General features: G+C 67.2%; 1 protein-coding gene across 1 annotated transcript; it reads left to right on the plus strand.

Moving 5' to 3' along the window:
- Positions 1 to 1,538: 1,538 nt before the first annotated feature.
- Positions 1,539 to 15,981, plus strand: LMTK3 (lemur tyrosine kinase 3). Its single transcript, XM_040594164.1, is given in 16 exon segments — positions 1,539 to 1,744; positions 3,293 to 3,426; positions 3,530 to 3,674; positions 4,797 to 4,873; positions 4,961 to 5,079; positions 5,182 to 5,269; positions 5,626 to 5,774; positions 6,117 to 6,201; positions 6,813 to 6,934; positions 7,587 to 7,736; positions 8,430 to 12,126; positions 12,128 to 12,236; positions 12,808 to 13,169; positions 13,286 to 13,373; positions 15,091 to 15,190; positions 15,734 to 15,981. Coding segments are annotated over 16 exon segments (5,604 nt in total). The 5' UTR covers positions 1,539 to 1,695; the 3' UTR covers positions 15,864 to 15,981.
- The last annotated feature ends 4,949 nt before the right edge of the window (positions 15,982 to 20,930 follow it).

The raw sequence follows: 20,930 nt of genomic DNA on the forward strand, positions 1-20,930 counted from the left end.
AGGAGCAGCCCCGTCTGGGCGGCGCCATTGTTCCGGGAGGGAGGGGGAAGCGCGGGGTCCGCCGGTCGGGGTGCTGGGCGCTGCCAGTAGGCAGCAGCACCCAGGGGCCTGGCGGACACCAGGCTGACTGTGAGCCACCAACGTGGCACTGGTGTCCTGGGCTGTGTCACCCAGTATGAATAGTCAAGGTGGCCTTTCTCCAGTCAGCACTGGTGGGACACTGGGAGGACCTGGTCCACCCCCCATCTCCCAGTATGAGTGAGCTGGAGCTACTGCTGAGACCCCAGCCAGGGACCACCAAGGGGAGGGGACAGCAGGGATGTTGGGGGGGGAGGTGGCACCAGCAAGGTTTTTGGTGGGACCTCAGGGACGTCGCACAAGTGGGACTGGGCTTGTCCACTGGTGACAAGGGACAGGGCAGTTGGGAAATGACACCATCGAGGCCACCAGCTGGTGGCCATGGGGGACCCACCGCTGGTAGACCAGCTCAAGGACATGGTGGCCCCTGTGGTCCCCACCCTGGCCACCTGCATGTCCCCTCCAGTGTCCCCCACGTGTCCCTTCCATGGCCACCTGCATGTTCCCGCCATGTCTCCTCTCTGTCCCCGCCATGTCCCCTCACATATGTCTCCTTCCATATCCCTCTCCTTGTCCTCTCCAGTGTCACCTGATGTCATCCCCCCCCCTCCCCCCCGTGACACTCATGTCCCTTCCATGGCCATGGCCAACGCTGTCCCCAGCGTCCCTCTATGCCCCACCCCCGTGTCCACCTGTGTCCCCTCCTTGACCATTTGTTTGTCCCCCCATGTCCCCCCTCTGTGTGCCCCCATGTCCCCCCCCACGGCCACCTCCGTGTCCCCTCCAGTGTCACCCGTGTCCCCCCACGTCCCCTCTCTGTCTCCCCCACAGCCACCTCCCTGTCCCCTCCAGTGTCACCCGTGTCCCCCCACGTCCCCCGCTCTGGCCACCTCCTCGCTCCCCCCCCGCGTCCCCTCTCTGTCGCCCCGTCCCCCGTCTCCCCCCTCGCCCCCCCCGCCCCACCCCCCGTGGTACCCAGCCCCGTCGCCATGGCAACCCCCTGCATCCCGCGCCCCGCCCCGCGCCGGGAGGGCGGCCCCTGCCCTGACAGACAGCCCCGGCGACCAATGGGAGGCGGCGGCCGGCGGGGCGGGGCCGGGGGGGGCGGGGGGGGGCAGCAGCGCTCCCGCACGGCCGCGCCGGCGGCTCCTCGGCCGCCTCCGCCGCCCTGACCCCCCCCGGGCCCGCTGCTGCCCCCTCGGCACCCTCCAATTGCCCCCCCCGCCCCCCTGCTATCCTCCCAGCCCATTTACTGCCTCTCCCATCCCTTCTGCTCCCCCCCCACCCCCTGCTGTCCCCCCCACCCCATTTACTGCCCCCATTGTCTCCCATCCTCCCTTCTGCCCCCCCCCACCCCCTCCTCTAGCCTCGCCATTGTCCCCCGACCCCCTCTACAGCCCCCCCTCTATCCCCCGACCCCCTTATTGCCCTCCCCCCTTCTAGCCATCCTCCCCCCCCAAACCCAGGATGGCATGGGCTGCCCTCCCCCGGGCCGGGCCGCCCTCCCCTCAGCTGCCCCCCCCCCCCCACCCACACCCCGTTAGGGCCCTAGTGGGGGCCGGGATGCGGTGGCCAGCCCCCCCCCCCCTCCTGCTGCCGGCCGCTGCCGCCGCTGCCATGGCCTCGCTCGGGCCCCACGGTGTCCTGGGGGCCCCCCCGGCCCGCGGTGAGTCCTGCCCCCCCAACTGCCCCCCCACCATCCAGCCAGCCCCATGGGTGCCTGGCCATCCATCCATCCGCCCATCCATCCATCCATCCCCATGGCCAGCCATCTGTCCATCTGTCTGTCCATCCCCATGGCTGTCTGTCCATCCAGCCCCACACTGACCATCCCCATGTCCCTCCGTCTGTCCAGCCAGCCAGCCCTATGGCCATCCATCTGTCCATCCAGCCCCATGGCTGTCTGTCCGTCTGTCCATCCAGCCCCACATCATCCATCTCCACGTCTGCCTGTACATTTATCCAGCCAGCCAGCCCCACATCATCCATCTCCACGTCTGCCTGTCCATCCACCCGTCCATCCAGCCCCACATCCATCTGTCCAGCCAGCCAGTCCCGTGTCCATCCAGCCCCATGTCCATCTGTCCCCACATCATTCATCCATCTCATCCGTGCGTGTGTCCATCCCTGTGTCCATCTGTCCCCATCTTGCATCCCTTGCCTGTGCCCCTCTGTCCATCACTCCCCGCATCCCTCCATCCCCACATCCGTCTATCCCTCGGTCTATCCCTCCGTCTCTCTGTCCTGCCCCCCACCCCCCCCTCCCTGATCCCCAGCCCTCAACCCCTTCCCTCCGGTCCCCCCCGCCTTGTCCCCAGCCTTCTGTTGTCCCCATCATCCCCCCTTGTCCCCCCGCCTTGTCCCCATCTCTTGTGCCCCCCCATCCCCAGCACTCTGTTGTCCCCAGCCCCTCGGCTTCCCCGCCCCCCCCCCCCCCCGCCCCATCCCTTCATCCCCCCATTGTCCCCAGCCTCCCGTTGTCCCCATCCCCTGTATACCCCTCCCGTGCCCCCCATACCTCTGTCCCCTGTTGTGTCCCCATCCCCTACCCCCCCATTGTCCCTGTCCCCCCATTGTCCCCGTCCCCTGTCCCCCGTTGTCCCCAGCCCCCTTGTTGTCCCTCCCCCCCATCACCCTCCCTCCTCCATTACCCGGCTGGGAAAGGAGAGGGGGGAGGGAACCCGGGCATCCATACCCCTCCATCGTGTCCCCGGGGCGGAACTGGGCCCCTGAGGGGCGGGGGGGGGGGTGGGGGGTGGGGGGGGTGGGTGCTAAGCACCTGTCCCCACGGGCTCAGCTAGATGGAAATGGCTGATGCGACCCCCCCACCCCTGGGGACATCCCCCTCTCTGAGACACCCCCCATAGGACTCTCCCCAGGCAGGACTCCCCCAGCCCCACGGGACCCCCAAAATTACACCCAACTGCCCCCCCACCCCCATGGGTCCCCCTTCAGCTGCCCCGCCCCCCCCCCCAGCCAGGGTGCCCACCACCGGGACCCCATATCACCCCCGTGGGACCCTCCTGCCTGGTGCACTCTTCAACCACCACCCACAGCCCCATGGGGCCCCCCCAGATACATCCCATGCCCCCCCCCCCGTGCCCCCCATCACCCCCGGGCCCCACCCCCCCAATCTTCCTCCCCCCAGTCCCGGGGTGCACCCCACTACCTTGGAGACCCCCCAAAATGGCTTCTCCTCCCTCCACCCCCCCAGGGAGCCTGCCCCCCGGGCGGGGGCTGCTGCCCCCCCCTTACGCCGTGGTGCTCATCTCCTGCTCTGGGCTGGTGGCCTTCGTCCTCCTCCTCCTCACCTGCCTGTGCTGCAAACGGGGCGACGTGGGCTTCAAGGTGAGGGGTGCTGTCCCCCCTCCAGCATGCTGGGGGGTGGGGGAGGGCCACCCCTTGATACTCTTTGACGCCCCCTTGCACCCACCCACCCGGGGGGACACAGGAGTTCGAGAACCCCGAGGGGGAGGAGGACTCCGGGGAGTTCACACCGCCAGCGGAGGAGACCTCATCCTCCCCATCCCTGCCCGATGTCTACGTCCTACCCTTGGGGGAGGTAGGGGGGCCCACCCCCCCACCCCCCCCCACCGGTAAGGGGGGCTGGGGTGTGGGGGAGGTGATGGGGAGAGGGACTCCATGGATTGGCTCTTGGGCTCTTGAGGGGGTCAAAGAGGGGTTCTAGGTCACTCAGTGTGTGGTTTGGGGTGTGTGTGAAAGTGGGTTCTAGGTCACCCAATGGCTTGGGGGGATCTTCTGGGCGACCCAATGGTTTAGGGGACCTCATGGGTGCTCAGAGACACCCCACAGGCACTGGGCGGGGGGGGGGGGGGGCTATGGGTGTTCTAGGTCACCCAGCGGGTGGTTTTGGGAGGTTGAAAGGGGGTTCTAGATCACCCAAGGGCTTGGGGGGATTCTGTGGGTCACCCAATGGCTTGGTCACCCAATGGTTCATGGGGGTCCTCTAGGGGCTCAGAGGCACCCCACAGGCACTGGGGGTGGGCTATGGGTGTTCTAGGTCACCCAGCATGTGGTTTGGGGGGAGTGAAAGAGGGTTCTAGGTCACCCAAGGGCTTGGGGGGATCCTCTGGGTCACCCAGTGGTTTAGGGGGGCCCTCTAGGTGCTCAGAGGCACCCCACAGGCACTGGGGGGGCCCTACGGGTGTTCTGGATCACCCAGCAGGTGCTTCAAGGTGGCTCAAAGGAGGTTCTAGGTCACCCAACAGATTGGGGGGATCCTGTGGATGCTCTAGGTGTCCCCCCCAGTACCGAGTGACCCCTCACAAGCTCCTTGTTACCCTTGGATTCTTTTTGAAGTATCTGGGGTACCAGCATTTGGGGCGGGGAGCACCCAGTATTGTGAGGGCACCCAGAATTTAGGGGGGCCCCACCCTGGGGTAATTAAACTGGGGCAGGTGTCGATGCCCCAGAAATGTCACCAGTTGCTGATCAAAGTGGTGACATGCAGTGGCGCTGAGATGCCAGCAGCTGAGACAGGGGGTGGATGTCCCCCCCCCAGACTGCTCATCAGGGGGGGCTGAGCCCCCCCAGTATACCCTGCCCCATCTTGGGGTATTATTGGGACCCCTTAATGGGTTCTGCCCCAAATTGGGGGGGGGGGGGGCGCTGATGGCTCCAGGGCACCGATAAGGTCCCTGTGGGAGCCCCACTGCACCCCACCCCCCAAAAAAACCCCCTTGCACCCCTAATTCTAGACCCATCGAAGCCCCCAAGCTTGAGCCGGCAGCATCTGAGCTACCTCCAGGAGATTGGCACTGGCTGGTTCGGGAAGGTGAGGGAGGGGTCTGGGCAGGGCGGAGGGGGGATTTAACAGGGGGGTCACTCCCCTGAACCCCAAAACTTCTTGCCCCCCCCTCAGGTGATCCTGGGGGAGCTGTTGGGGGACGCCAGCCCAGCGCAGGTGGTGGTGAAGGAGCTTCGAGCTGGTGCCGGAGCCCCTGAGCAGCGACGTTTCTTGGAGGAAGCTCAACCCTACCGGTACTGGGGAGGGGGGAGGGGTAACCCCGGCGTCTGAGGGGTTTGGGGAGGCTGGAGCGTGGGGGGATGGGAGCGCATACACGCCCCCCCAATGCTTTGCAGGAGCCTCCAGCACCCCAACCTGCTGCAGTGCCTGGGGCTGTGCGGGGAGAGCGGGCCACTGCTACTGGTCATGGAGTACTGCCAGCTGGTAAGCGCTCGCGTGGTGGGGGTGGGGGTGTTGCACGGGGGGAGGTGTTGCACGGGGGGGGTGTGTACGGGGTGGGGGTTGCACGGGGGAGTTGGCACCAGGGGGTCTGCATGGGGAGGGTTGCAGGGGGGGGTTGCATAGGGAGGGGCTGCACAGCTTTTTGCACGTGGGGTTTGCACAAAGGGGGGATGCACAGGAGCGTTGGGCATGAGCATTTGCACGGCGGGGGGTGCACAAGGGGCTCTGCCCCCTGCCCCCCCCTGCCACCCGCACCACCCCGTGTCCCATGACCACCCTGGTCGTGTGTGGTCGCGTGTCTGTCCGTCCCTGCCCGTGACCCCATCAACCTCTGGCAGGGGGACCTGAAGCGGTACCTGCGGGCTCAGCGGGGGGCTGGGGGGGGGACGCCAGAGCTGCCCCCCCGCGACGTCGCCACGCTGCAGCGGTTGGCGCTCGAGGTGACCCTGGGGCTGCGGCACCTTCACCGCCACGGCTACGTCCACAGGTACTCCCAGGGTCCCCCTTGGGGTGGGGGTCTCCCCCAGACACCTGGGTGACCCCAAAATGCCTGGGTCCCCCCCCCAACACCCGGGTCCTCCTCGGGGTGGGGGTCCCCCCGAACGCCCAGGTCCCCCTTGGGGTGGGGGTCCCCCCGAACGCCCGGGTCCCCCCAGACACCTGGGTGCCCCTCAGATGCCTGAGTGTCCCCTGGGATGGGGTCCCCCACAAACATGCCTGGGTTCCCCTTGGGGTGGGGTCTCCCTGAGTGCCCGGGACCCCCTTGGGGTGGGGGTCCCCCCAAACGCCTGGGTGCCCCCCGGGCCTGGGGGCTGAGCGGGTCCCGCAGCGACCTGGCCCTCCGCAACTGCCTGCTGACCTCGGAGCTGACGGTGCGGCTGGGGGACTACGGGCTGGCCCACAGCAACTACCGGGTGGGTGGCACCCATGGGGACACGGCCGGGAGGGGACAGGGGTGGGGGGGACACAGGGGTGACTGGGGTGGGGGCAGGGATGGGGAGACACAGGGATGAGGACATAGGGGTGACCAGGATGGGGACCAGCCAGGGCAGAGGGATGCAGGGATGGGCACCAGCTGGGATGGGGACAGGGATGAGGACATGGGGATGACCAGGAAGGGGACGACCAGGATGGGGACAATCCAAGAGGGGGACACACAGGAACAGGGGCCAGTTGGGATGGAGACACAGGGATGACTGGGATGGGGACAGGGATGGGGACAAGGGACACAGGGATGACCAGGATGGGGACCAGCCAGGGCAGAGGGATGTGAGGATGGGGACAGGGATGGCAGGACATGGGGATGGGGACAGAGGGACCAGCCAGGATGGGGTGACAAAGCCAGGGACCCACCAGGACAGACCCAGGGGCCTGGGAACATGCTGGGAACACGATGGGGACAGGGACCCACCAGCACAGGGCCAGGAGCCTCAGGACCAGCTGGGGACAGAACTGGGACCTGCTGGGATGGGTAGGGCCAGTCTGGGGCCAGGGTTGGGGACAATGGGTGACACCCTCCCCCCAGGAGGACTACTACGTGACCCCTGAGCGGCTGTGGGTCCCCCTGCGCTGGGTGGCCCCCGAGCTGCTGGCAGAGACCCAGGGGACCCTTGCGGTGGCAGAGCAGAGCAAAGAGAGCAACGTCTGGTGAGTTGGGGACACGGGGGACACCAGGACATGGGGGACACCAGGGGACATCAAGGACATTGGGGACACCCCCATCCCAGTGGTGTGGTGTGGCAGCGTCACCCACCCTGGTGCCAGGTTGTCCCAGTGGGGGCATGGGGTTGCAGTGCCCGGGTGTGACTGGGTCCTGATGTCACGTTTTGGGGTGTCATGGTGTCACAGTGTTGGGGTGTGACAGAGTTGGGGTGCTGTAGCACCCACCTGTGACAGTGTGACACTGTCCTGATGTCACCACGACATCAGGACAGTGTTGTACCGGCAATGGCTGCATGGTGCCCAGGCGGGACATTGTTGTGATGCCAGACGTGACAGCATTCAGCCCAACGGCGTCATGGCGTTGTGATGCCACGGTGGTCCCTGGTGTGGCGGTGACAAGTGTCACGGTGTTGTGATGCCACAATACCCGGCATGATGGCCCCTGGTGTGACAGTGACAAGCATCATGGTGTTGTCACCCCGCATGACAGTCGCTAGCGTTAGGGTGACAAGCCTCACTGTGTCGTGACGCCACCACACCTGGCATCATGGTGTCACAATGCCACTGTATCCGGCATGACAGTCCTTGGGTGGTGGCGTCTGTGGTGACAAGGAGGGTGTCACGGTGTCCCCGTCAGGTCGCTGGGGGTGACGCTGTGGGAGCTGTTTGAGCTGGGGGTCCAGCCCTACCAGCACCTCTCGGACCAGGAGCTCCTCGGCCGCCTGATGCGCCGACGTCCCCTGGCTCTTGGCCGCCCCCGGCTCCGCCTGCCCCACGCTGACAGCTGGTGAGTGGGGGGGGACAGGGGGACATGGGGGGGGACAGGGACCCCCCAATACATCCACCCATCGGCTGTGTCCTCCCATCTGTCTCTGTCCCCCGGGGGGGTAGGTGCCCATCCCTTGGGTGTCCCTGCCACTGTCCCTGGGGTGTTCCTGTCACTGTTCCGTTGTCATCCCCCACCCCATGCCACCCCCGTCCCTGGGTTGTCCCCGTCCTTGGGGTGTGTGTCCCTGTCACTGTCCTGTCCTATCCCCCCTATGCCATCCCCATCCCTTGGGTGTCCCCATCCCCAGGGTGTCCCTGTCACTTTCCCTGTCCCCTCCCACCATGCCATCCCCTTCCCTGGGGTGTCCCTGACACACACACACACATCCCTGCCCCTGGCGTGTCCCCGTCACCTCACCCACCCCCCACATTTCCATCCCTGTCATGTCCCTGTCACCTCCCCCCACCCCCAAATCCCCGTCCCTGGGGTGTCCCTGTCACACACCCCCCGCCATCTCCATCCCTGGGGTGTCCCCGTCACCTCCTGCCCCTGCCATCCCCGTCCCCGGGGTGTCCCTGTCACAAACACACACACACACACACCCGCCATCCCCGTCCCCGGGGTGTCCCTGTCTCCCCATCCCTGGGGGGTGTCCCCGTGAGTGCCCCCTGCCCGCCAACACCCACCGTGGGGGGTGGGTGCCACCCGCAGGTTCGGGGTGCTGCAGTCCTGCTGGCGCCCGCCCCCCCAGCGCCCATCGCTGGAAGAGCTGCACCGCCGGCTGAGCACCCTCCTGCGGGGTCCCCAGGGGGGGTCCCCGGCGCCAGCCCCCCCCCCTCGCCCTCCCTCCGCCTTCCCCCTCCTCGACACCTTCCCTGGCCCCGATCCCGAGGACGTCCTCACCGTCACCCAGAGCAGCCGGGGACGTCTGGCTTTCGAGTGTCTTTGGGAACGCGCCCGGGGGGGCCGCTCTGGTGGGGGACCCCCACCTCAAAACCGCCCCAGTACCTTGGGGACCCCCGGGGTGCTGCCGGTGTTGGGTGCCCGCAGCCCCTCGGGGACCAGCGAGTACTACATCCGCCTGGAGGAACACGAAGGTGGGGGGGACACCGGTGAGGCCATGGCCCCCCCCGCTGTCCCTAGCCGTCGGGGGGGGCTCAACCCCTTTCGCGGGGTGCAGGAGACGGCACTGATGGGGGGAGCTGGGGAAGGGTGGGGGGAGCGCAGCTCGGCAGGGAGCACGGCTGGAAGTGGGGGGAGCAGCCCCCGGCGCCCCTTGGCTTGTCCCCTCTGCCGGGGGGACGAGGAGGGAGAGGATGGGGACACCCCCCCACCCCCCTGTACCTGCGCCCTGGCCCGTGCCGATGTGGTGCGGGGGTGGCGGGAGCGGGGGGCCCCCCTGCGCCCCCGCTGTGACAGCGCCGGGGACGACTCATCCCTGCGGGCGGAGAGGGGGTCCCTGGTGGAGTGTCCCGCGGCCACCGAGGCCACTGAAGCCACCGAGACCGCTGGTCACCCCGGGCTTTGGGGGGCAGAGGGGCAGGGGGCGGCAGTGGGGCAAGACGAGGTGGCACTGTGGGGACAAGAGGGGACGGCGATGACCAAAGAGGTGGCACCTGGGGCGCAAGGGATGTCCCCTTTGGAACTGAAGGTGGCCCCATGGGGACAAGAGCGGTCTTCGTCGATGCAAGAGGGGCCACCGCTGGCACAAGGGACATCCCCTTTGGCATTGGAGATGGCCCCGTGGGGCCAAGAAAGGTCTTTGTTGATGCAAGAGAGGCCACCACTGACAAGAGAGGTGGCACCTGGTTCACAAGGGACATCCCCTTTGGAACTACAGGTGGCCCCTCAGGGACAAGAGAGGCCACCATTGATACAAGGGACATCCCCTTTGGCATTGGAGATGGCCCTGTGGGGACAACAAAGGTCTTTGTTGATGCAAGAGAGGCCACCATTGACAAGAGAGGTGGCACCTGGGACACAAGGGACACCCCCTTTGGAATTGGATGTGGCCCCATGGGGACAACAGAGGTCTTTGTTGACTCAAGAGAGGCCACTGTTGGCACAAGGGACGTCCCCTTTGGCACTGGAGATGGCTCCATGGGGCCAAGAGAGACCACCGCTGACCAGACAGGTGGCACCTGGGGCACAAGGGACATCCCCTTTGGCATCGGAGGTGGCCTCATGGGGACAAGACATGTCATCGTTGACACAAGAGAGGCCACCGTTGATGCAAGGGACGTCCCCTTTAGCACTGGAGATGGCCCCGTGGGGCCAAGAGAGGCCACCATTGACCAGAGAGGTGGCACCTGGGACACAATCCCCTTCAGCACCCCAGATGGTCCCGTGGGGACAAGGAATGTCACCTTTGACACCAGAAACAGTGCCTGGGACACAAGGGACGTCCCCTCTGGCACCAGAGATGCCCCCATGGGGACAAGAAAGGCCACCGCTGATGGGAGAGGTGGCACCTTTGGCATCAGAGAGGTCCCCTTTGGCACTGGAGACATCCCCGTGGGGACAAGAAACATCTTTGAGAGGAGAGGCAGTGCCCAGCACACAAGGGACATCCCCTTTGGCAGCAGAGATGGCACCTTCGGCACAAGGGATGTCCCCTTTGGCAGCAGAGACATCCCCATGGGCACAAGAGATGGCACCTACACGAGAGATGTTACCCAGGGAACAAGGGTCATCCCCTTGGGCATACGAAATGTCACCTTTGGCACAAGAGACAGTGCCTGGGGGACACGGGACATCCCCTGTGACACCAGAGGTGTCCCCGTGGACCCAAGAGATGTCACCTACCCCACCAGAGATGGCACCTGGGGCACAAGGGACATCCCCTTTGTCACAAGAGATGCTGCCTTCATCACAAGGGACGCCCCCTTGGACAGACATGACAGTGCCAGGGGCACAAGGGACCTCCCCGTGGTCACGTTGGACAGATGTGACAGCACCCGGCGCACCAGGGACATCCCTGTGGATACAAGGGACGCCGCCTGGGGCACCAGGGACATCCCTGAGGGAGGATTTTCCCCGGGGGGGTCCTTGGGGACCCCCACCAGGGTCTCCCTTCCCAGGCACCGGCATCCTCGTGGCCGTGGCTGTGCCACCGCTGGCCGCACTGGCCGAGGGTCCCGAGGAGAAGGTGGCCCTGGTACCCGGGGTTCTCGGGGACCCCCCCACGGTCATCCCCTGGCCAGGCGGGGACACCCAAGGTGGCGGCCCAAGGGGGGGCACAGGGAGGTGCCAAGGGACATCCCCAAAGGGGTCTCCAGAGATGTCCCCAAAGGGATCCCCAGAGAGGTGGCAAGGGATGTCCCCAGAGATGTCCCCAAAGGGATCCCCAGAGAGGTGCCAAGGGATGTCCCCAGAGATGTCCCCAAAGGGGTCCACAGCAGGGTCTCCAGAGAGGTGCCAAGAGAAGCCCCCAAGGAGATGCCAAGAGACGTCCCTGTCAGGGTCCCCAGAGAGGTGCCAAGAGACGTCCCCAGGGATGCCCCCCCCCGAACTGCCCGATGACATCCTCAGGGCAGTGCCCAGAAGGGGACCCAAAAAGATGTCCCAGGAGGTCCCCAGAGAAGTGTCCCAAGAGGTCCCCAAAAGGGTCTCTGAGGAGATGCCCAGAGATGTCCCCAAAGGCGTCCTTGGAGAAGGTGCCCAAGGGGTCCCCAAGGAGGTGCTCAAAGTCCCCAACAGGGTCCCCAGCCCGGTCCCCAAAGGGGTCCCCGGGGAAGGGTCCACCCAGGTCTCCGAAGGCATCCCCAAGGAGATGTCAAGAGAGAGCCTCAAGGGGTTCCCCAAGGAGACTCCAAGAGATGTCCCCAAAGAGATGCCAAGAGATGACCCCAAAGGCAGCCCCGAAGAGATGCCAAGAGATGTCCCCAAGGAGACGCCAAGAGATGTCCTCAAGGGGTTCCCCAAGGAGACTCCAAGAGATGTCCCCAAAGGTGTCCCCAAGGAGGTGTCAAGAGATGATGACCCCAAAGGCATCCCCAAAGAAATGCCAAGAGGTGTCTCCACAGGGTCCCCAGAGGAGATCCCCAAGAGGGTCCCCAGCGAAACTTCCAGGGGGGCCATCCCCAAAAGAACCTCCCAAGGTGTCCCCAGCCCCAAGGGTGTCGCCACCTTCGCCGGGACAGCGCCCAGGGGACAGCGGCTACGAGACAGAGACATCCCCATCACCCGCAGCAGGGGCCGGTGGCAGTGGCACCACCAAGGTGGTGGTGACCCCGGGGACACAGATGTCCCATCGCGGGCAGGGGGACAGGGACGGGGACGTCCCCGGGGCCACTGCCGAAGGGGGGTTCGTGGTGCAGGTGTGCCAGGAGCAACTGCAGGTCACCCTACGCGAGGACGTCACCCGAAATCTGCTGGCACCCCGGGGACAGGACGAGCACCCCGAGGCCCTGGCGCAGGGGGGGGCCAGCAGAGGGCAGGTGGGGGACAACGGCCACGGCGGCGGCGCCACCGACGTCCCCGTCCCCACGCCCACCCCCAGCAGCGCCGACATCCGAGGTGGGTGAGGAATGAGGCTGGGAAGAGGGGGGCAACAAGGGGCTTTTGGGGGCAGGAGGTGGGGGGTCTTCTGGGGTGGTGCATTGTGGGAAGGGGGCACCTCCTTGTCCCCCCCTTTTGACTTTTTGTCCCTTTTCTCTGCCCCCTCTAACCTTCCAACCATCCCCGCTGCCCTCTAACCCGCCCCACGGCCCTTCTCTACCCCCCAACATCACGGCACTGCCCCCTAACCTGCCCCATTGCCCTGCTCTGCCCCTCAACCTGCCCTCCTGCACCCCCAAACCGCCTAAACCTGCCCCACGCCCCCCTCTAACCCCCCCAACCTTGCTCCACTACCCCTCAACCTGCCCTATAACCCCACCCCCGACCTCCCACTAACCCCTGACCTGCCCCACGGCCCCTCTCCGCCCCCAACCTCCCCTCCCACCCCCTCTATCGCCCCCAACCTTGCCCCACTGTCCCCTAACCTGCCCCACACACCCTCCCCACCCCCCAACCCCGCCCCACGGCCCCTCCTCAACCACCGCCCCGCTGCCCTCTCCCCTTCCCCACGGCCTCTGCCCCACCCCAGCGAAGGCCTCCCGCCTCTCTCTCCCGCTGCCGCCCCTGGCCCTGCGGCCCTTCCCCCGGCGCGGCCCGCGAGCCCCGCGCTGGGAGGCGGCGGAGGCGCGGGGGCCGCCGGAGGAGGAGGAGGAGGAGGAGGACGAGGACGAGGAAGAGGAAGAAGAGGCCGAGGCCGAGGGAGCCGAGGCGGCGGGCGGGGGCGGCGCCGCGGAGCCGGCGGTGCCGGTGGTGGTGACCCGCTGGGACGGGCGCGGCCTCCGGGGCCTCCTCAAGTCGCCGAGGGCCGCGGCTGAAGCGGAAGCGGCGCTGGCGCGGAAGCGCAAGATGGTGTCCTTCTTCGATGACGTCACCATCTACCTCTTTGACCAGGTGGGCGGGGACGGCGCTGATATGCTGGCGGGGCGCGGGAAGCCCCGCCCACAGGGGAGGGGAGGGTGGGGCGGAGGGGAGGGGCGATGACAGGCTCCGCCCCCCACCTCGCGTAGGAGACGCCTACCAACGAGTTGAGCTGCCAGAGCGCCGCCGAGAGGGAGGGGGCGGAGCCCGACGCTTTCGCGCCGCCTGACGGAGTCGGTGGGTACTGCCGCCGCGGGGAGAACCCGGGGGGGAGTGTCCTGCCCCACGGCGGGGGGAACTGGGCCCACAGCGGGGCTCAGCCCCGTATAGGTGGGCCCTGAGCACTGGGGGTGGGGAGTGTCCCTGCCCTGTAGCGGGGGGTCGGGGGTCTTGGGGGGAGGCCCTGCCCCGGGTGGGGGCCACTGCCCCATAGCGAGGGGGTCCTGGGTCAAGGGGAGGCTCTGGAGCCGCGGCAGGGGGATCTCTGCCCCACATCACGGGAGCCTTTGGGGCGGGGGGGGTCCATGCCCAACAGAAGGGGGTCCTGGGGGTTGTGTGTCTCTTCCCCATAACAGGGGTGTCCTGGGCATTGGGGGGGGGGGGGGGGATCCTGACCCCCGGCACCCCACAGGAGGGGTCTTTGAGTGGGAGGAGGAGCGGGACCCCCCCGGCCCCCCCCTGGGTGGGGACCCCCGACGTGGCACCCGCTTCACCGTCTCCCCTGCCCTGGAGCCCCCCCGGGTCCCCCCCGAGCCCGAGCGCCCCACGGCCCGTGAGTGGGGGGCAGAGCTGGGGGGCTGGGGGGTGCAAAGGGGCAGATAAGGGGGGTTGGGTGGTCCCAGGGGGCGGATCTGGGGGGTGGGGGTCATGTGGCACATTTGGGGGGGGCTGAAGGGTGCGGAGGGGCAGATGGGGGGGCTGGGGGGTTATGGGGCAGGTGAGGGTGGGTGGGGATGCTGAGGGAGCAAAGGAGCAGATGGGGGGGGCTATGGGGCAGGTAAGGGGGGTTGGCTGTCCCATGGGGCAGATCCAGGGGGGCTGGGGGGGTGTCACAGGGGCAGATGGGGGGTCTGAGGGGTGCTATGGGGCAGATGGGGGGGGTTGGGGGGTCCTGGGGGGTCAAAGAGGCAGAGCTGGGGGTTGGGGGTGCTCAGGAGGGGGTTGGAGCTGGGGGTACCTGACACCCCCCCCACCTTTTCCAGCCCCCATCGAGAACTGACCCGGGGGGGGGGGGGTACCGGAGCCCCTCCCCCAGCCATCGCAGCCACTTGGGGGGGGGGGGGGAGCCTCCTGCCCCTCCCCCCCAGCCCCCTCCATGGCGGCGGGGGGAGGGGCCTGATCCCACCCCCGAACACTCCTTTTCTACAGTGACTTTGGGGGGGAGGGCGAATGGGCCCCCCCAGCCGGTGCCAAAATGGGGGCCGCTCCCCTCCCCCCTACCCCAGACCCAGCAAGGGGGGGCCCTGCCCCCATGTAGCCCCCCCAGTGCCAAACTTGGGGGTCCCGAGGAAGAACAAACCCCCCCCAGAATGGGGGAGGGGGGGGTGGGGGAGGGTCAAGGGGGGGGAGGGGCATTAAAAAAAAAAAACTCCAGGTCTGGCTTTTACTTTGAATAATGTGGTGTGTACTGGTTTGTACTGGGGGGACTGGTTTGTACTGGGTGCTGGGGACTGCCCCCCCCTCCAGCTGGTTTGGACTAATGGGGGCAACTGGGCTTTACTGGGAACCAGCGAATCCTCAGCTGGTTTGGACTGGGGGGCAGGTGGGGGGCCATGGGCCAGGTTGGGGGGCAACTGAGGGAACTTGGGGGGGGGGCAGTTATGGGGCAGAGCTGCTCCATAGCCATAGTGTGGGGGTGAGGAGGGGCAGTTGTGCCACCCATCCCCCCCCAAATCCCCCCCTCCCCCTGCCTGAGCCGCTCTGATCCCCCCCTCCCCCCCCCCCGTCCTCCCAGTAAAGCCCAGTAAGACCATTAATCACCACTGGCCCGGCCTGGGTGGCCGCGGGAACAAACGTGCAAGCAGCTGTGGGGCGTCGCACACGCGTGTGCACAGGTATGAGGGAGGGGGGCTGGGGGGGGTACACACATGTGGGGTGGGGGGCAGGAGGGCCCCGTGTTGCGCACACGTGTGTGAGGGGAAGCCAGTGGGGGGGGGGGGCGAGGGGGGTCTTGCACACACACGTGCAAGGGCATCACTTCTGTTGCACCAAGGAGGTGCAAGGGGAGGGGGGGTCACATGTGTGCAAGTGTGTGCGTGCATGGCACATACACGTGCAAGGGCTGGAGGTGCTTGTGCTGCACCTGAGTGTGCAAGGGGGGGGGGTGACACATGCATCACATGTGCACGTGCAAAGGGCGGGAGGAGTCTGTGTGCACAAGGGAGCTGCATGTCTTGCACACACGTGTGCGAGCGGCTGATGCACATATTGCACGTGTGTGCACAGGGCTGCTCCCTGCATTGCACGCTCATGTGCAAAGGCCTGCAGCTCATATCACACACGTGTGCAAGGGGAGAGCTGTTGCATCACATGCACATGGGGGGCAGAGCACTCATGTTGCACGCGTGTGTGCACAGGGATCCTTTCTTGCGTTGCAGAGGCCTTCCTGGAGCTGCACGCGCACCCCGCCCCACACCCTTGCCTTGCACACACGTGTGCCCCCACCATGCCACCCCACGCGCTCATCCTGCTGACCCTTGGGGTGCTGCTGGGGGGGGTGGGGCCTGAGCCCCTCCCCCGCTTCATCTGCACCCCGCTCCCCCCTGAAATGGAGCCGGGCTGCTCCGCCGGCCCCTCACATGAGGACTCGCACGAGGTGTCGCACGACGGTTTGCACGAGGGCCCCTACGAGGGGCTGGCAGGGGCACGGCGCACCATCCTGCGGCTTCGCGAGGCGCTGGTGCAGCAGCGGGAGGCGGCATTGGAGCAGCGGGAGGCAGCGCGGGAGCTGGCAGCCAAGCTGGCCCGGTGCCAGGCCCGGGCTCACCAGCAGGCCTCACACGAGGAGGTGGCGTCGCACGAGGAGGTGGCGTCGCACGAGGAGGCCTGGCGGGGGCAGGGGGAAGGGGCACAGCAGGTGCTGCAGGGCTTGCGGCAGCGGCTGCAGCAGCTGCAGGTGAGGCGGCAAGGGGGGAGGGGCTTGCATGCACGTGTGCAACGCACCTTGGTTGGGGAATGCGTCTGCATCGCTCCCTGGGATGCACGGCCCCCGTGTATCGCTCCTTGTGTTACACCATCTTCGTGCATTGCTCCCCGCGTTGCGCCGTCCTCGTGCAGCGCTCACCGTGGTGCACCGTCCTCGTGCCACAGTGCACCTAGGCATTGGTCCCTTTAGTGCGTCATCCTTGTGCCTCGTGCTGTGTCACACCCATGTGTGGCACCCTGGGATGCATCATCCTGGTACACAACTTGCACCATCCTCGTTCACTGCTCCCTGGGGTGCAGCACCCTCGTGCACCGCCCCGCATGCTGCAGCAGCCTTGTGCATCGCTCTGTGTGTTGCACTGGCCTTGTGCATTGCTCCCTGCGATGCACCATCCTCGTGCACGGCTCCTAGGGCTGCAGCACCCTCGTGCACCGCTCCCTCGTGCACCGCTCCCTCGTGCACCGCTCCCTCGTGCAACACCTCCCTTGTGCAACACCTCCCTGGCCAAACGTCCGGGTCCCACCAGAGGCGGAGGGGGTGCGGGGGGGGGGGGTGTGCTGGGGCACATCGGGGTGCACACCCTCCCCCCCTCACCACCCCCCCCCCAGCTTACCCCCTGATCCTCTTTGGGGACCATCTGGTGGCCTTGCAGCAGGGAGGCGGTGGGGGAGTGGGGGTGCCCGGATGCCAGGGTCTTCCCTTCCCCTCCCCCCAACCCCCTCCCCCCCACCCCCCACCTCGTTGCCCTCATTAACCCGGTGCTGATTAATTCTGGGCGAGGGATTAATGGGTAGCTCCTGGGCTGCCCTTGGGCTAAATATACCCGGGGAGGGAGGGGGGGCACAAAGGGCAAGTGGGGGGAGGGGATGGGGGCACTTGGGGGTCAGGAAGGGGGGTTGGAGGGTAACTGGGGGGGGTTGGAGGGTAACTGGGGGGGGCTGGGGGGCAGGATGAGGCTATGGGGGAAGATGAAGGGGCAGTTGGGGGGGCTGTGGGTTAAGATGAGAGATCTGTGGGGTGAGGTGGGGGGCTGCGGGGTGAGGTGGGGGGCAGGTTTGGGCGCCGTGGGGTGACGCCCCCCCCAGCAGAGCCGGAATGTCTCGGGGCTGCGGGAGGCGCTGCAGAAGAAGATTGGACTCCTGGAGCTGCAGCTCCATCACCATGGCAACGGCAGCCATCCCCATGGCAACCACCACAGCCACCATGGCAACCACTTTGGCGACCACGGCCACCACAGCGACCACCATTTGAAGCATGGCAACCAGCACGGCGACCAGCACGGCAACCACCATGGTGACCATGGCGACCACCACGGCAACCACCATGGCGACCACAGCAACCACCATGGTGACCATGGCGACCACCACGGCAACCATCATGGCAACCATGGCAGCCACCATGGCCATCACGGTGACCACGAGAAGCATGGCAACCACCATGAGAGTCCCCATGGCAACCACCACGGTCACCATGGTGGCCACAGCAAGCCCAGTGACCACAGCAACCACCACGATCACCATGGTGACCACAGCAAGCCCAGTGACCATGGCAACCACCATGGTCACCACGGCGACCACAGCAAGCCCAGTGACCACAGCAAGGCTGGTGACCATGGCAACCTGCATGGCATCCTCCATAGCAACCACCATGAGGGTCTGCATGGCAACCACCACAGTCACCACGGGGACCACAGCAAGCTCAGTGCCCACGCCAAACCCCACAGCATCCTCCATAGCGACCACCATAGCAACCACCATGGCGACCACGGCAAACCCAGTGATCCCCACGATCAACACGGCAACCACAGCAAGCTCAGTGACCACAGCAACCACCACGGCATCCTCCATAGCAACCACTACGGGAACCATGGCAACCACCACGGCGACCACAGCAAACACAGCAACCTCCCTGGCAACCATTTCGAGGATCACCATGGCAACCACCACAGCCATCTTCATGGCAACCACTATGGGAACCATGGCAACCACCACGGTGACCACAGCAAGCATGGCCATCCCCATGGCAACCACCTGGAGCATCACTGGGCCCACAGCCATCACCATGGTGACCATGAGGCCCATGAGGAAGAGGAGGACCACGAGGACCACGGGGACCTCAGGGACCACCAGGATGTCAAGGACCCCCAGGACAAGCACAAGGGTGAGGGAACAGCAGGAGGTACGGGGACCCCCGGGGTAGGGACAAAGGTTGGGGACCCCCAGGGTTGGGGACACTTGGGGACAGGGTTGGGGACCCCTCAGGGCTGGGGACAGAGGGTTGGGGACCCCCAGGGTTGGAGACACTTGGGGACAGAGGTTGGGGACCCCCCGGGGCTGCGGACAGTGGGCTGTGGATGCCCAGGAGTGGGACCCCCGGGATTGGGGACACTTGAGGACAGAGGTTGGGGACCCCCCGGGGCGGGGGACAGAGGGTTGGGGACCCTCAGGAGTGGGACCCCCAGGGATGGGGACACTTGGGGACAGAGGTTGGGGACCCCCTGGGGCTGGGTACGGAGAGTTGGGGACCCCCAGGGTTGGAGACACTTGGGGACAGGGGTTGGGGACCCTCAAGGGCTGGGGACAGAGGGTTGGGGACCCCCAGGGGTGGGAACACTTGGGGACAGAGGTTGGGGACCTTCAGGGGTAGCACCCACGGGGTGGGGGACTCTTGAGGACCCCCAAGGGTGGGATCCCCCTGCCCAGGGCATCCCCGAAGGACGGAACCCCCAGGGGACAGAGTGACTGGGGACCCCCACGGTGACGAGCGCCCCATGCTGATGGCCAGGGGGTTCCCCAGGTGCCGGGGTCCACCGGGGGGGCTTCCGCGTGGCCTTCCCCCTCCGCACCAACTACATGTTCGCGCGGGCGCGGGGCACAGTGCGGCGGGCGCTGCGAGCGCTCTCCGCCTGCCTCTGGCTGCGCCCCGGGGGAGCCCCGGCCCTGGGCACCCCCTTTTCCTACGCTGCCCCCGGGCAGCCCAATGAGCTGGTGCTGCTGGCGTGGGGGGGGCGCCCCATGGAGCTGCTGGTGGATGACCAGGTGGGGGGGCTACAGGGGGCTGGGGGGGGGCTATGAGGGGCTGGGAGCGGGGGGGGGGGCTATTGGGGGGGGCTATGGGGGGCTGGGAGGAGTGGGGGGCTACTGGGGGGGCTATGAGGGGCTGGGAGCGGGGGGAGCTACTGGGGGGGGCTATTGGGGGGGCTATGAGGGGCTGGGAGCGGGGGGGGGCTATTGGGGGGTTATGAGGGGCTGTGGGGGACTATTGGGGGGCTATGAGGAGCTGGGAGGGGGGGCTATTGAGAGGGATATGGGGGGCTGGGAGGAGTGGGCGCTATTGGGGGGCTATGAGGGACTGGGAGAAGGGGGGGATATTGGGGGCTGAGAGGAGGGGGGGCTACAGGTGGATATGGGGGGACTGGGAAGTGGGGGGGCTACGGGGGAACTGAGGGGAGCTATGGAAGGTTATGGGGGCAGGGAGGTGGGGCTGATGGGGGCTATGGGGGGCTGTGAGTACCAGGGGGTTGAGGGGGGGGGCATGGGGGGGGGGGCTGGGAGAGTGGGGGATGGGCGGGCTATAGGGAAGTATTGGGGTGCAGGGGTCTATGGAGGGGTGAGGGGGGAGCCGTGGGGCTGGGGGCTCTGTGGGGCCAGCCCTGACAGCCCCCCCAGGCAGTGCCGCTGGCGCTGTCCCCGTCCCCGGGCCGGTGGCAGCACGTCTGTGTGACCTGGGCGGCGGCGGGGGGCACCTGGCGCAGCTTCCAGGACGGGGTCCCCCGGGGCCGGGGCGGGGGGCTGGCGGCCGGCCACCCCCTGCGCCCCCACGGTGTCCTCGTCCTCGGCCAGGAGCAGGTACAGTGGTGGGGACGGGGGGGGGGGCCCGGAGGGGGGGGGGGCGTGCGGGGACATGGGGGGGGTCACGGGGACACCTCGAGGTCACAGGACACCACAGGGTCATGGGGACATATCCTACTGTCTGTCCCTGTGCCATGTCCCTGTCCCCACCTCCCCGTCCCCATGTCCCTGTGTGACACCAGTGCCACATCCCCATCCCCACCTCCCCGTGCCACACGGGTGCCATGTCCCCATGTCCCTGTGCTACATCCCCATGCCCCCATGCCACACGGCTGCCACGTCCCCATCCCCATGTCCCTGTGCCACACGGGTGCCACATCCCCATGTCCCTGTGCCACACGGGTGCCATGTCCCCATGCTGTGCGGGTGCCACGGTGCCCTGTCCCAGTGCCACGCGGGCAGCACATCCCTGTGTCCCCATGGCGCCACGTGTCCTGCAGGACGCGCTGGGCGGCCGGTTCGATGCCACACAGGCCTTCGTGGGGGAGATCTCCGAGTTCCAGCTGTGGAGCCGGGTGCTGGACGCGGCAGAGGTGGCCGCGGTGGCCGGCTGCAGTGCCCGGGCGGCCGGCGACCTGCTGGCCTGGGCTGAAGGTGGCCTCGAGCTGCACGGCGGTGTCACCACCCTGCCCTTTGACCCCTGTCCCTGAGAGCCCCCCCAATGCCTGGGTTCTCTGCCCCACTCGCTGGGTGGCCCCAGACGCCTGTGTCCCCACACCCCAGACGGCCACACATGGGGGGGTCCGCTTCACCTTTGACATTGACCCTTGCCCTCCATTGCCCCCCCAGCCCCCAAAT

Source organism: Falco naumanni, chromosome 5, assembly GCF_017639655.2.
Source record: "Falco naumanni isolate bFalNau1 chromosome 5, bFalNau1.pat, whole genome shotgun sequence".
Taxonomy (NCBI): Eukaryota; Metazoa; Chordata; class Aves; order Falconiformes; family Falconidae; genus Falco; species Falco naumanni.